Source organism: Rattus norvegicus, chromosome 10, assembly GCF_021556685.1.
Source record: "Rattus norvegicus strain SHRSP/BbbUtx chromosome 10, alternate assembly SHRSP_T2T, whole genome shotgun sequence".
Lineage (NCBI taxonomy): Eukaryota > Metazoa > Chordata > Mammalia > Rodentia > Muridae > Rattus > Rattus norvegicus.
Window position 1 is genome coordinate 42,023,116 of NC_141543.1, and position 14,062 is coordinate 42,037,177.

The 14,062-nt window shown below is 52.5% G+C and overlaps 1 protein-coding gene across 9 annotated transcripts in view; it reads right to left on the reverse strand.

Annotated features, from left to right (window-relative positions):
* Positions 1 to 14,062, reverse strand: part of Jade2 (jade family PHD finger 2) — a 48,754-nt gene that overhangs the window by 8,810 nt on the left and 25,882 nt on the right. For all 9 annotated transcript variants that reach the window (XM_087571648.1, XM_087571644.1, XM_087571642.1 and 6 more), the window contains 5 exon segments: positions 10,802 to 10,962; positions 9,989 to 10,200; positions 8,083 to 8,250; positions 6,262 to 6,378; positions 4,649 to 5,113 (listed from right to left, as the gene is read on the reverse strand). In XM_087571648.1, coding sequence (XP_087427774.1) covers positions 4,649 to 5,113; positions 6,262 to 6,378; positions 8,083 to 8,250; positions 9,989 to 10,200; positions 10,802 to 10,962 — 1,123 coding nt within the window.

Sequence of the window (14,062 nt, forward strand, 5' to 3'; positions counted from 1 at the left end):
GCGCTTCCTAGGCAAGCGCTCTACCACTGAGCTAAATCCCCAACCCGAACCCCTCCTTCTTGGCACGACCCCATTCCTCCTAGCTCAAGGTAGTATGAGCAGATCTTTATCAGGTGTGGCCTTCCTTTCCTCTCTGAGACTACTTGTGAAGGAGATTCTAGACCCAGTGCAGTGGGCAGAAGCAACAGGAGGGATTTAATATGTTCTCTGCTGTGACAGTCCCTGTGATATGACCTGCACTGTCAACACCAGGCCACCGTGGTCCACCCACTACTGACCCCAGCTTTACCAATTCCCATGTCCAGCCCCTTCCTCAAGGGGTAGCCCTGGATTTTGACCATTGCTAGCAGCCTGTGAACCTCTTACCATGACGCAGTCAATCAACCTCCTCTCCACACTGCTCTCTTCCTCCTGCACTTCAGCCTAGTTCTGTGCTTTCCTATGTTCTGGGATAAATGTGTAGAAAGCAACAGGGCCAGTGTTTCTCTCTTCCCAAGGCTTACCATCCTGGGAAGTACTCCCAGGACCAGGTGGTCCTAACTGAGACACCTAAGCCCAGCAGGAGGTCTACCAGGACCCGTGGTGACAGTGTACTGGAAACAGGCACAGGCAGCAGGGGTGGGTTGGGTTGGGGGTGTGTGTGAGCAGGCACCGTGCCCTCTGGGCAAAGAGGAGTAATGGAGGAATCAAGGCTGAAAACTGGACTCTCCCCATGACCTGCTCTCTGGGCCCACACCCACAACCAACCTATCAGTACAGTTACACCAGTCTCTCCCTGTGACAGACACCAGCTCTCTTCACAGCCTGCTTCCGCCCTGCCCCATCCCCCATCCCATCCCAGGGACAGTAAAAACCATCCCACAGCAATGCTCTTGAAATGCAAATCAGACCACTTCCTGGTGGCCTTACACCTTCCAGGGCCTCTATATGGGTGGAATTCCTCAAGATTTCCTGCTGGGAACCTCAGAATGGGACCCAAGGTCTCAGAAGATAAAATTAGCCAAGATGAAGTCATCCCCTGTTGGGGTGGGCCCTTTCTCCATTATGACTGAATGAAGACAAAGGCCTGGAGAATGGAGTGCTGACTGATACAGAGTGACTGTGTCCACCAGCCAAGTGCTGTTAAGGATTTGGCGAGGGACCCCAATATAGGGACCAACAGGGAGGCAGATGGCAAGGTCAAAAAAGGGCAGGATCTGCTCCCCACTGTTCCTCTCCATCCTTCGGAGGGCAGCAGGATGAGGCTACCACATACTCATCTCTCTGGCCACCCTCTTGGCTCTCACACATGGTCCATTCAGTCTTTGAAATAACTCTTATAGCAAGAACCACAACCATGTCCTGCAGGGCCTAATAGTCAGCACGGTTGCTAGGGGACATGAGCTGGCATTTGCAGGCTGATGTCCACTACTGCAATTTTTCTGTCAGCCGTGAATAACTCTGGACGCTGTGGTAGCCGTGCCCATCCACGCCGCCTGCCAAGGTCCAGGCCTGCGGCTGAAATTTGTAGGAAAGCATATCTTTTGGGTTGGCCGTAAAATTGATTTCATGCTGGTGGCAATCCTGCTCCTGAACCATTAGGGAAGATGCCCATGCTGGAGCACCAGGCCTTACGGCTCTGTAAAGCCCACTCTTGGAATATAAGGCTTCCCCTCTCTTCTAAGAGCTGAACTGCTTATGGGGGTAACGGAAATAAAAAAAAAAATCAACCTTCAATGTGCTAGGGAAGGGGTTAGTGTCCTTATCATTCCAACACTTGAGAGGGTGAGGCTAGCCTGGGCTACAGGGTGAGAAGGAGCCTCAAACAACACAACTAAAAGTGGAGGCCACTGTCCCTGTATGACCCCTAGCCCTGACCCTGACCCCAAGGTCAGCTGGATCCTTACTTCTAGTTCATGGAAAAGGAAATAGAAAGTCACCAGTTGTGGGGGAGGCCAGATCAGTACAGAGCCAGACCACCCAAGGCCTCTAACTCCAGCCTTGTCCTGCCCCTTGACTACAGGAGCAGAACCAAGCTGGCCTGGTGCCTAGTCAAAAGTGGAGTACTCTCGGCTATTGGCCCCAGGCCATGGTTAGAGACTGGGCCTGCAGGCCAGGCCACTGTCACTATGGGGCCTTGTAGAGAAGACTGTCCCACCCCACAGAGTACTTGGTGCTTTCCAGTGGTCTAAGTCACCGACATGTAGCTCTCAGAGGGACTGAGGCTGGGCTTCTGGTGCTGGGTCTCATTGCTATCTCTGATAGCTTTCTTCTTCAGTCTCCCAAAATCCCTCCCCCACCCAACACACACACACACACACACACACACACACACACACACACACACACACACACACATCTCCCTCAGACCCACACAGACCACCAGAGAACAAGCCACAGTTCTGTCCCAATCCCTAAAACAAAGATGAAAGTGTATGTGGCTTGGTCACCCAGGCCAGGCCTGGAAATGCCTCTGTAGGGCAATGTCTGGCTGGTGTGTGTCATCTATCCTGATCCCTGTCCTCTGCCTGCCTGGCAGCCCATGGGAATCACATCCTCCACCACCCACCCCTGCCCACCCAGTTCTGGCCAGCACAAGCATGCCTGGTAACTAGACAACCTCTGCCACCACCACCCCCGCCCAACCCCTAGGTTTCCTCTGTCTAAAGCTCCCAAGAGACTTCATAGAGTCCCAAGTAGGCTCTCACACCTTGTAATGGTCTATCCATGCTCAGCCCAGGGAGTGGCATTATGAAGGTATGGCCCTGTTGGAGTAGGTTGTCACTGTGGGTGTGGGCTTTAAGACCCTCATCCTAGCAGTCTGGAAGCCCGTCTTCTCCTAGCAGCCTTCAGATGAAGATGGAGAAATCTGCCTGCACCATGCCTGCCTGGACACTGCCTTGATGATACTGGACTGAACCTCTGAACCTGTAAAGCCAGCCCCAATTAAATGTTGTCCTTGTAAGAATTGCCATGGTCATGGTGTCTGTTCCCAGCAGTAAAACCCTAACTAGATGCTCAGATGGGTGTCAGCTGTCCTTGGAGGGGTGTGTGGCTGCCCTATATACCCTGAGCCTTTGGTGCCTACCCAGGCAGCTTGCTGGCATAGCAACATTTGCCAGCCTCAGATAGTGGCCCCTGTCCTAGCTGACGTCGGGGTTGGGAGGATGGAGGAATGATAAGAGAATGCACTTTCTCCGGAAAACCTACAAAACTACAAACAGCCAGTGCTGCTTTTCTTGAGGCCCACCCCCACCCAAGTTCAGCCAGAGGAGACAAGTTTCTCTAAAGCTTCTTCCTGTCAATCATTCGACCATCTGGAGCCCAGTGGGGATGGACCTGATTCTTGGGGCAGCAAAGGTCTTTCTCACTTAGCCTTTAGGAAGTTAAGTTACGTGCAAGCCACACACAGGGGCTGACTTACACAGAGCATGAGGTAACATCTGATGAGTCCTCTGGGAAGGAAGCGAACAAGAGGACTGAAGACCTGGGGGGCGGGGACTTGGGGAGGCTGAGCTGCCCTCCCGCCTCCCAAGTGTTGGCTACATCATAGCCAGCTTTTCCCTCTGCCATGCTGAACCTGAGGCATGTGATTCTGAACGACCTTTCCTTCACTTTCTGGCCATCAGGGTCATTTCTTCCTTGCCCAGGCCCAAGGGCAGATGTTAGCAAGTGTGTGTGTGTGTTGGGGGGGGGGTGTCAGGCGGCTGAGTGTAGCTCCCTTCATGGCACATCACCTGCTGGGATACCCCAACCATTTTACAGACCGGCTCACTGAGGCCCAGATGCAAAAAAGAGCAGCCAATTCCAAAGACCCTCTGAGGCCTCCAATCAGGACTGTTTAACACAGCCCCAGAAGGGATGACACGTCCACTGGGTCTGTGAAGGATACCGACATGATCCTACAATTCTCTGAACTCTAGAATTCAACGCTCAGAAAGGAGATGACGGAGCGGCTCCTGGGTTCAGAGGACTGGTCTATGATCTAGACACGTTCACCTTCCTCAGCCCCACACAGACCACCAGAGAACAAGCCACAGTTCTGTCCCCGATTCCTAAAACAAAGATGAAAGTGTATGTGGCTTGGTCACCCAGGCCAGGCCTGGGAACGCCTCTGTGGGGCAATGTCTGTCTGGTGTGTGTCATCTGACCCGATCCCTGTTCTCTGCCTGCCTGGCAGCCTATGGGAATCACATCCTGCACCACTCACCCCTGCCTACCCAGTTCTGGCCAGCACAAGCATGCCTGGTAACTAGATAACCCCACAATCCCAATCCCTACTCCTTTTTTTTTTTTTTTTCTGGAGCTGGGGACCGAACCCAGGGCCTTGCGCCTAGCAAGCGCTCTACCACTGAGCTAAATCCCCAACCCCCCCAACCCCTATTCTTAATATGTCAGGACAGAGGTATTTTGGGTAACATTGGCTCCTTTAGTCTCAGTCACCATCTATAAAGGTCAGAAGGGAAACTGCAGGCAAGTGGGCTCCAGTAGCCTTGACTCCTGTCTCCACAGGTCACCTTCACCAAGACCTCTGAAATGGCTGGAACAAGAGAGACTCAAAGACTGAGTATGAGTATCTCTCCTCCCATTGTGCCTTCTAATCCTGTTAGCCTTTACCCTCCCCCTCCTCTTGGCTGTCCCTTCCACCCACCCCACCAGGGCTACTTACCCTCTCCAGGTCCTGCCGCAGGTGGGTGAAAAGCTTCAGGCGTCGATAAAGGACATCCTGCTCCTGCTGGGCCAGGTTGTCCACCTCGTCAGTCTTGGGCGTCAGCAGTGGCTGGTTGGCATTAGCTCTCCTCTTCAGCTTCCAGTACTGGTAGATGAAGTCCACCAGTGCCTCAGCCAGGTCTAGCCGTTCAGCCACCTCAGCTGGCTCCACCAGCTCATAGAAGTTTTCTTCCAGCTGCTGCAGCCGCTGCTTGCGTAGGGTCACCTTTTCCAGATCCTCAACGGCCTGGCTGGGCTCCACAGGCTCAGAACTAGGCTCACTTCGAGGGCCCCCATCACTGTGCTCCTGGCAAAGTGACTTGAACTTGACCTCGTCATTGTCGGCTAATATAGTCCGCATTTCCAGGCCTCGGTCGAAGGCGCAGGTAACGTGGAATGCTGTGAGGCAGGAAGGCGTGGAACACTGGAGAGAAGGGAAGGGCGCGTCAGGCATTAAAGGAGCGCTGGGCGCGGGCGGGCGGGGGGGGGGGGTCTAAGCACCGAGGAACACACACAGTGCTGGGGAGACACTATGTAAAATGGCACAGGCTCCAACATTAAAGGAGAAACAGGAGCCCTGGGGCACCTGGAGAGGTGACAGCGAATTCCAAACATACTGAAGGAGCCAAGAATCAGAAGGTAATGTCCCCTTTGTGGGGACAAGAAGCACTGTCCTGTGGGCAAGTGACTTTGGGATTAGAGGACAGGGGTAAACGCCTGAAGAGGGTCACAGTCTCCTCTATTGCAACTGTCATCCAAGCCAGGAGTCTGTCCTGGTGCTACTCTCTGAGAGCACCTGGATCTCCACCTTCTCTTATCGAAGCAGGTAAAGGCTCTGACCATTCCTCCCAGCCCTCGATGGGGACTGGACCACTGGAACCTGTTCATCAACAGTGTACCCAACATCGGGTACCATCGCCACCTTGTCCAGAACCCTTCTGGAGGTCTAATAAATGGGGTGGAGGCACATTTGCAAGGATGACTGTGTTCTTGGGGAGATGAGAGGGACCAAGGAGAGCTTCTACCCCACAGCACAGACCAGAAGCCATACTGGCAAACCCTGCTTTGTGAAAGAAAGGAAGTTCACCCCCCCTTCATGTCTGAATCAGAGCCACTAGAGCTTACAGCTTCTTGTGGTTTCAATGCCTCAGGTGATCCTGATGATCACCAAGATGGGAGCCGCCATCACAGGTAGACCAGTAAGCCCCTGTATTAGGTCAGGAAGGCACATCTGCTGAGCTGGAGAGGAATTCAGATTTCTATTCCTCTCACATGTCAGGGTTCCAGTCTAAAAAGCCAATGAATCATCGAGCCCAGGGACACTTGCTCTGGTGGGGAAAGCCAAGTTCTTAGTATTCCACGGGTGGGGTCTGTCCCCATTCCTTGGAAGCCTGGGGACAAATGAATGTGGGTGAAGTACACAGGTGGACCTTGTTGTCCTAAGCCTCTAGGGTCCATCAGTGGTGTAGCCACAGGGGCTAGGTGGTGGTAAGAACTGGTATTTCAGGTACCTCGGTGCTTCTGTCTGGTAACACGGCAGTTCCGGGTAACAGAAGGAAGCAGGCCACATACCTGGATGCAGGTTCCCGTGCACTCCTTGCAGAGGCTGCAGGACAGGGCCCAGCGGCTGGCGGGAATATGTGAGATCTTGGTAATGGGCTCCATCTTCTCTGGACAGCCAATGCTGACCTGGGCAGAATACAGAGAGCTGCATCAGTCCCCAGGTGGGATCCAGTCACTCATAGCCAGATAGTGAGCAGACGGAGTTGTGGATTCAACTCACAAGTCCTAAGTCCTCTCTGTCTTCACACTTACAGAGCTGAAGGTCTGAGTTCCCAATCCTGGCCCAATCACGTACCTGTTCACTTGGAACCAGGCCCAGAGTGTGCATGTATGCGAATGTGGCTGGCTAGGAGAAGCATGTACCCGGGACTGTAGACTTTGAGACATGCAGGTGCATGTGTACATGTGTACGTTCATGTATGCCACGGCATAGGTGTGGAGGTAGAGGACAACTTGCAGGAGTAAGTTTCCCTGCCACTGCGTAGGTCCTGGGGACGGAGCTCAGTTTGTCAGGGTTGGCAGCAAAGATCTTTCCTGCTGAGCCACCTGGCTGGCCCTCAAGCATGGGGTCCTCAAGAGGTCAGTCTCTCTGCCATAACCAGGAGAAAGGGCACCGAAAAGCAGTCCTGGCCTTCAAGATGAAAATCTGACACAAATAACCCCTACCCCAGAAATGGCAAGGTGGGGGGATGGGGATTTAGCTCAGTGGTAGAGCGCTTGCCTAGGAAGCGCAAGGCCTTGGGTTCGGTCCCCAGCTCCGGAAAAAAAAAAGAACCAAAAAAAAAAAAAAAAGGCAAGTGGACCCCAGTAGGAACCTCTGGATAAGGAACCAGGAAGGAAAGAGTCACGTGCTGACAGGGTCTCCTAGCCTGCTTCTAGGCATGGACAGCCCTGGACAGGCATCTCAATATAGAAGAACTGACCACAAAGCCTTAGTGAAGATGGCTACCATGGACCCAGCCTGCTGTCCACGGCCCCTCCAAGTCACAGGCTACCTCTGCAGCCACAGGAGCAGGCCCATTATCCAACTTCCTACTGCACTAGGGGATCAGCTGCCCTTTCGCTTGGTTTTGTGACAGGGTTATCATGTAGCCCAGGCTAGCATCAAATTCAAGTGGATGATGGCCTTGAACTCCTGATCTTCTACTCCCATCTCCCAAGTGCTGGATCTGCAGGCGTATGTTACCAAGGTTGGCTTCATTCTGATTTTAACCAGAACTTTGTTTTGATAGATTCCATAATCTGAGACTCAGCCCCCACCCCAACCCCTTTGCTTGACTAAGGTCTGGACCTCAAATTGTCCCTCCTGAATGTCCCAGTGCCTCAGAGTTGAAGACCAGACCTATGACCAGGTTCGCAGACAATGTTCCAAGTTATTCCTAGACCTGTCTGTGAGGGTTTGAATATGCTTGGCCCAGGGAGTGGCACTATTAGGTATGGCCTTGTTGGAGTAGGTGTGTCACTGTGGGTCTGGGCTATAAGACCCTCACCCTAGCTGCCTGGAAGCCAGGATTCTCTTGTCAGCCTTCAGATGAAGATGTAGAACTCTCAGCTCCTCCTGCACCATGCCTGCCTGGATGCTGCCATGCTCCCACCTTGATGATAATGGACTGAACTTCTGAACCTGTAAGCCAGCCCCAATTAAACGTTGTCCGTATTAAGAGTTGCCTTGGTCATGGTGTCTGTTCCCAGCATTAAAACCCTAACTGAGACACTGTCTGAGTCTTCATGGGAACCTAACAGACCCTTTTTTCCTATGTTCTGTCACCTAAATTCTGCTAGGTCCAACCCGAGCTCTCCACACAGCCCCTCCCTCTGAAATCTACACACCTCAGGAATCCACAGGGCACAGCTGACGTGTACCCACTTGGTCCCACTTCTGGTGGGCTTCAAGGCTCCTCCTCGCTTGGGGCAGAGCAGGCACTTAGGCTGGACTCCCAGGGCACAGGTCCGGCACAGCCAGCTGCCCGTAGGCACCTTGAGGATCCCGTAGCATGCCTGGGAACAGAGTGGGTAGTTATAGGTCAAGGGCATGTGTCTGCTCAGTGACTTGCCAATGGTGGCAATCTCTGTTCCTAGGCTACACTGAGTGGCACAGAGATTCCCTGAGGGTATACAATCCTATCCTCTGGGAAAAGTCAGGGCTGCTCTTGTCTGGAAGACCCAAGTTAGCCAGCGATTTCCAACTAGCACAGGCTCTAGGAAGAGCTCAACTGCTTCCCAAATTGCAAACTTGGTTCTAAACCTCCCAAGTCAAAAGTGCAAACCTTCAACTTTTTATATAGGATTCTCTGTGCTAATAGCGATGTCCCCATCCCACCATCACAGGTATGTAGGAGACACACATGGACCCCAAGTCCCTGCTTCTCAGCTCCCCAGGGTCTTTGTAGTTCAGCTGTAGCGGGCACATGTGCCTCAAAGTTGGGGGCCAAAGTGGGCCCCTGAATCCAAGTCAGGTCTTCTGGAAAGAAAGCCTAGAGATGCAGAGTACCTACAGCCTCAGGCCTCAAGATCTAGAAGGGAGATCTACGGGCTGGAGAGATGGCTCAGCAGTTAAGAGCATTTGCTTCAGGTCCTTGCACCCACGAGGTGGCTCACCACCATATTTAGTTCTAATAGCAGGTGATCCAATGTCCTCTCCTCTCTTCTCTGGGAATCACACACACACATTTATATACATGAGGCAAAAACTACCCATATACATAAGTTACTAAGATGATTTTTAAAAATAAAGAAAAGTTAACGGTGGGCTAGAGAGACGGCTCGGGAGCTAAAAGCACTTGCTGATCAGAGGACCTGAGTTCAGTTCCCAGCACCCACATCAGCTCACAACCACCTTCAACTTCAGCTCCAGAGGGATTGGCTGCCTCTGGCCTCCACAAGCATCCAGTCACACATGCACGCACCCCTCCCACACCCTTAAAAAAATAAAAATAACCTTAAAAAAGAAAAGCGACTAGCTCTGTTACAATAACAACAGTAAGAAACACTCCAAGCACAGATATACTGTATCTATTTCTTAGGTTTATGGGGGATAGAATATGGCCAGGCATAAATGTAGCCTTGAGGCCCACCACTCTGTGAGTTGGCTCTCTCCTTCTATCTTTATATGGGTACTAAATGCACATCACTACGCTTTTCTAAAAATATAAGTCCCTTTCCCCGCTGAGCCATCTCACAGGCTCAGCCTTACTAATTTTCACTAAGCAAAAAAACATCGTAAACAAGTGGCTTTTGTCTGGGGGCTGGGGGTGGTACTGGGGGTTGAACCCAAGGTCTCTTGAATACTGGGCAAGCACCCCACCACTTAGTCATCTCTGCCCTGACTGCTCGTACTTATTCGCAGTCTACAAAATGGGGCCCCGCAGAGAAGAACTTTGCCCTAAGCCTCGTACATTGTAAAAAGCAGAACCACGTTTTTTTTGAAACTAGGCAGCTTGGCTCTCTATCACTACCTGCTGCTGCTGTTTCCTTTGTAAGGTCAGGATGTGAGGAGCTGGGGGGGGTTAGTTCTCTGAGGAGGACCAGAGAGGGACAGACTACCCGAAGGACACTTGCTTAGATATGGCTGGCAGGACTGAGCCAAGCAGGCCATGGATGTCCCAAGTACTGCAAGGTCTGCCTCTAGCCCTCCGTAGGGATGTTGGTCTACTGTGCTCATCATGCTCCTGAAGCCAGGGCAACCAGCCTCAGCAGGGCTCAGGCAGCATGCGTGAGAGTGACAGGGTCCACCCACCTGGTGCACACAGACATTGCATTTGTCACAGAAGACCATCTCGTTCCCATCCTCGCCTTCAGGGGAGCGGCACACGTCACAGACCACGTCCTCATCGTACTCGATGCCCAGCCCCTCCTGTGTCTCGATGGCCTGTGCCATATTCTGGTGGCACAACGTCTCTAGTTCCTCCAGAACACGCTCCAACGTCAGTTCGTCCAGCTCGGGTTTCTCTGTGGGCAGAATGACAGGGAACACAGTTAGCGGTTCAAGAGGCTTCTTGGCAATCAGGGCAAATGTTAGCAGTGGTGTCGTGGGGGAAGGCTCCATCCATCCATTTACAGTGGTGACATGGGCCTCAGTTCCATCAGGGACAACTGACCCACCCAATCTTACAGGTTCCTGCCCATCATGGCCATCTCACTGCCTACAGACTGCCCATGACCACTCACACACATGTGCATGCACGTACAATGTAGGGTGTCTCTGGGAGGCAGCTGGCTCCGTGAGGGATCTACTGCTTGCACTGTGTGGGTATTGTCTGTGGGTACACTCAGATAACGGCCAAGCTAGTCTTTCCTGGGACATGTCAACAGGCTTCATCTAGGAGACCCAGGCCTACTAACTGGATGCTCACTTCACGTGACATCGAGCCTGGTGAATTACATGCTATTTTTTACCTCTAACTGACAACTGTAGATACTGGGGAGGCAGAGACAAGGAGTCCCACACCTGTCAGTCACAGGCACTGGAGGTGCAGATACCCCTAGGGGCCAAGAAGAAGACCCTCCCTGACGGTTGCCATCATGTACCCAGTGCAGAAGGGTCACCTACCCATCTCCTTGAGCTCCGAGTTGAGAAGTTCCAACCAGTATGCATCAATTTCATCCAGGTCATAGCGGCTGCCTCCTGGCCAGTCAGGATGGGCACCCTCACCAAGTGTGGGGCTCTCTGGGGACATCAGTGTAGGGGGGCCTTTTAGTGGTGGGAGGATCCTGTGAAACCGAGAATGGCAGTGGTAAGAGAGGGCTCTTAGCTTGTTCTCCTCAGTCTGCCCGGCTGAGGAACTGGTGGCCCTGGGTAAGATGGATGATCTCACCCTGGGTGAGAAGATACTGATATCCCACAGCGCCCATCCCCTCATATCCATCCCCATTCCCATTTCTTTTCTTGTTGCCAGTCTGTCTTACAGACTCTACTGACTGTGGATCTACAGGGACAGTAGGGCTATAAGGCAGAGTGAGGTCCCTGTGGGGATGACATGTGGCCCTGGGCCGCCACAGTCGCATCTGCCTTGCCCAGTCGGGGCTATTCCCAACCTGAATCAGCCCTGCCTGGTCTGCAGGTGTCCCAAGTGCCATCCTAGGCAATGCCCTGTACCAGTTACTTGAGGACAAGTGAGATAGAGCCAGCTGGATTCTAGACCCTTTGGCATACCCCTCCAGGCTAGGACCAAAGACCGATTTCACGACTTCTTATTCCCTGGCCCCTCCTTATCAACACCCTATAGACATGTATCATGGTCCTGAGTTGAAGTCTGGCTGCTTTTCCCCGGAGTTTAAGCTCCACAGGGTTCTACTATAGAACCCAGGAGAGCGCTTTCTGGATCAGTCTATGGTCACTGTGACATGCTGGCCACACGTTGTCCCTCCCCATGGACCACACGGGCATCATGGTTCAGCTTGCCGCTCCGGCACGGTCACAGGTCCCACACCAGATCAGCCTTCCCCTGGGGACAGGGACCTGCTGCAGATACCAAAGCTCCACCCTCGAATGTCTGTGCCCTCGGGTTCCCACTCCTCAAACAGGGCACTACTAACACAAGCTGCCACAGGCATTTGGTGAGAGGATGGCAAGGATTAAGAAAGTGGGGTTGGGGATTTAGCTCAGTGGTAGAGCGCTTGCTAGAGCTTGCCTAGCAAGTGCAAGGCCCTGGGTTCGGTCCCCATCTCCGAAAAAAAGAAAAGAAAAAAAAAAAAAAGAAAGAAAGAAAGCTCTTAGCAAAGTGCTAGATAGGCGGGAGGAGTAGGCTGACTGTGTGTACAGTGTTAGAGCGTGTGTGTGTGTGTGTGTGTGTGTGTGTGTGTGTGTTGTGTGTAGATTGCTAGATGTCAATCACCCTTCTCCCAAAATGGAAAGATAAGAGGCATTTTGCCTCAGGTGGGTGGGGCCCTCTACGCATCTGTGTGCTGCTGCCCGTCAGATTCTGAGGCCAGTTCAAAATGCCAGGCCTTCCCATACCCACTGGTTGCCATGGTTATTGTCTGGAGCCTGGCCTCCATCTGGCCAGCCCTGCCAGGCCTGAGAGGCCCCACACTTGCCCAGGAGGCCTCCTGGGGTCGGAGCCAGGGCTTGCCAAGGGCTGTGACTCAGCTCAGGCTGGACAGGGGAGGGAGGGTTCAAGATGGCACAAGGACAGGGCTGAGCTGCAGGGAGGGCCCCTGGCTTCAGGAAATGCCTTGGTGTCAGAAAAGGGACAGGAAGGATGCTGGCTGGGTACAGGGAGCCAAGGGTGTAAGCAGGGAGAAAAGACTGTAGGGTGGGAAGTCATGAGGACAGCAAGAAGGGGTCAAAGGTTAAAGGTTAGCACCGCCATCCCACAGGAGAAGCCCTAATGAGAGTCTTAGATGAAATGACGGCAGGACCCTCCTCCCACACCAAGTAAATGATCTTAAACAGAAGCCAACACCAGTGCCCTCAGTCCAACCAAACGCTGCCTTTCCCAAGAAACCGTCACTTCAAATGAGCGTCTCTTAAAAGCATAGCCTGTAATTTTGTCACAATCCAGCTTTGTGTGCCCTAAACATACACTTAGTCCAGCATTTGAGCATCCCTGTCTGAACAGCCACCTACTGCCAATACCAGTCACACCTGCTTGCTTCACTGGTGCAGCCTGGCTAGGCCTTTAGGGAGCCAGGGCCACACACACCAGAAAGAGCTTTCTACCAGGCCTGAACTGACCTGACTCTAAACCAATGCCTCTTCCTCAGACACAGCAGATGGAATGAGCTGGATGGTGTGGAAGGAAAGCTTCATTGAGACTAATAGCAGAGAGTAGAGGCTATCCCAGCAATGAAGACAGATGCCAGGTGGGGTTGATTTTGCCATGGACCAAGTCTAAAGGGACAGTGCAAATCCTCAGGGGCAGATTTTAGACCCTGAGGTGAGCACAACTGTCCCAAGGCCATGGAGGGACAGAGGAGTCAGGCTGGGATGGTGTCTGGAGGGAGAGTAGTCAGGGTGTGCCTAATGCTTACCCTAGGCCTCACAGGGACAGCCCAGGGTTTGTTCCTGTGGTCTGTCATTTCCTGGCCCAGCAGCCTACTAGGCCCCATAGGAAATTCCCCTGACTTTCCTGACTTCCTCATATATAAAGTGGGGACAGTACTATGTACCCTACAACTACGGTCCCCAAATGACAGTGAGAGACTTGACTTGGGAGGCACCCAGTACCCCCCATGGTAGCTGCCACAATGGCTTCCAGGAGGCTGTGCAGTGGGGAGGCACCCAGATCAGTGGGAGGCTGGGAAGCAGGGTCTGACGATCTTGAGTTTTAGAGTCTAACAGGACATATTTGCCCCCTCTGCTCTCAGTACAGGGAGGCTCTGCATGTCTAACTCATGTCGGCCGAGCCCAGCCAGTACAGCAAAAAGCTCTGCGGTCCATCCCAGCATCACATAAACTGGATGTGACAATCATCCTTGGATACACACCAAGTTCAAAACCAGCCTGGGACACACATTAAAAAAAGAAAAAAAAAAGAAAGAAAGAAGGAAGGAAAGAAAGAAAGAAAGAAAGAAAGAAAGAAAGAAAGCAAGCAAGAAAGCTACAACAAAACAACTGAATCAGATGAAGGATGTCCTCACCTCAGGAGGCCAGGACAGCACGGTCCCTCTCCATGTCATCAGATAAAGAACCCTATATAAAGACTTAATGAAGTCAAGCCACCAATGTAGAGGCAATTGCAATAAACTGTCATGCCACACAGAGTGACAACTTGGCCTGAGGATTCTCACTTCGCCCTGATTCCCACACCATCAGTTGGCCGGCCACTGATAAGAATATAATCCTGTTTCACAGAGGAGCAGGCTGTCT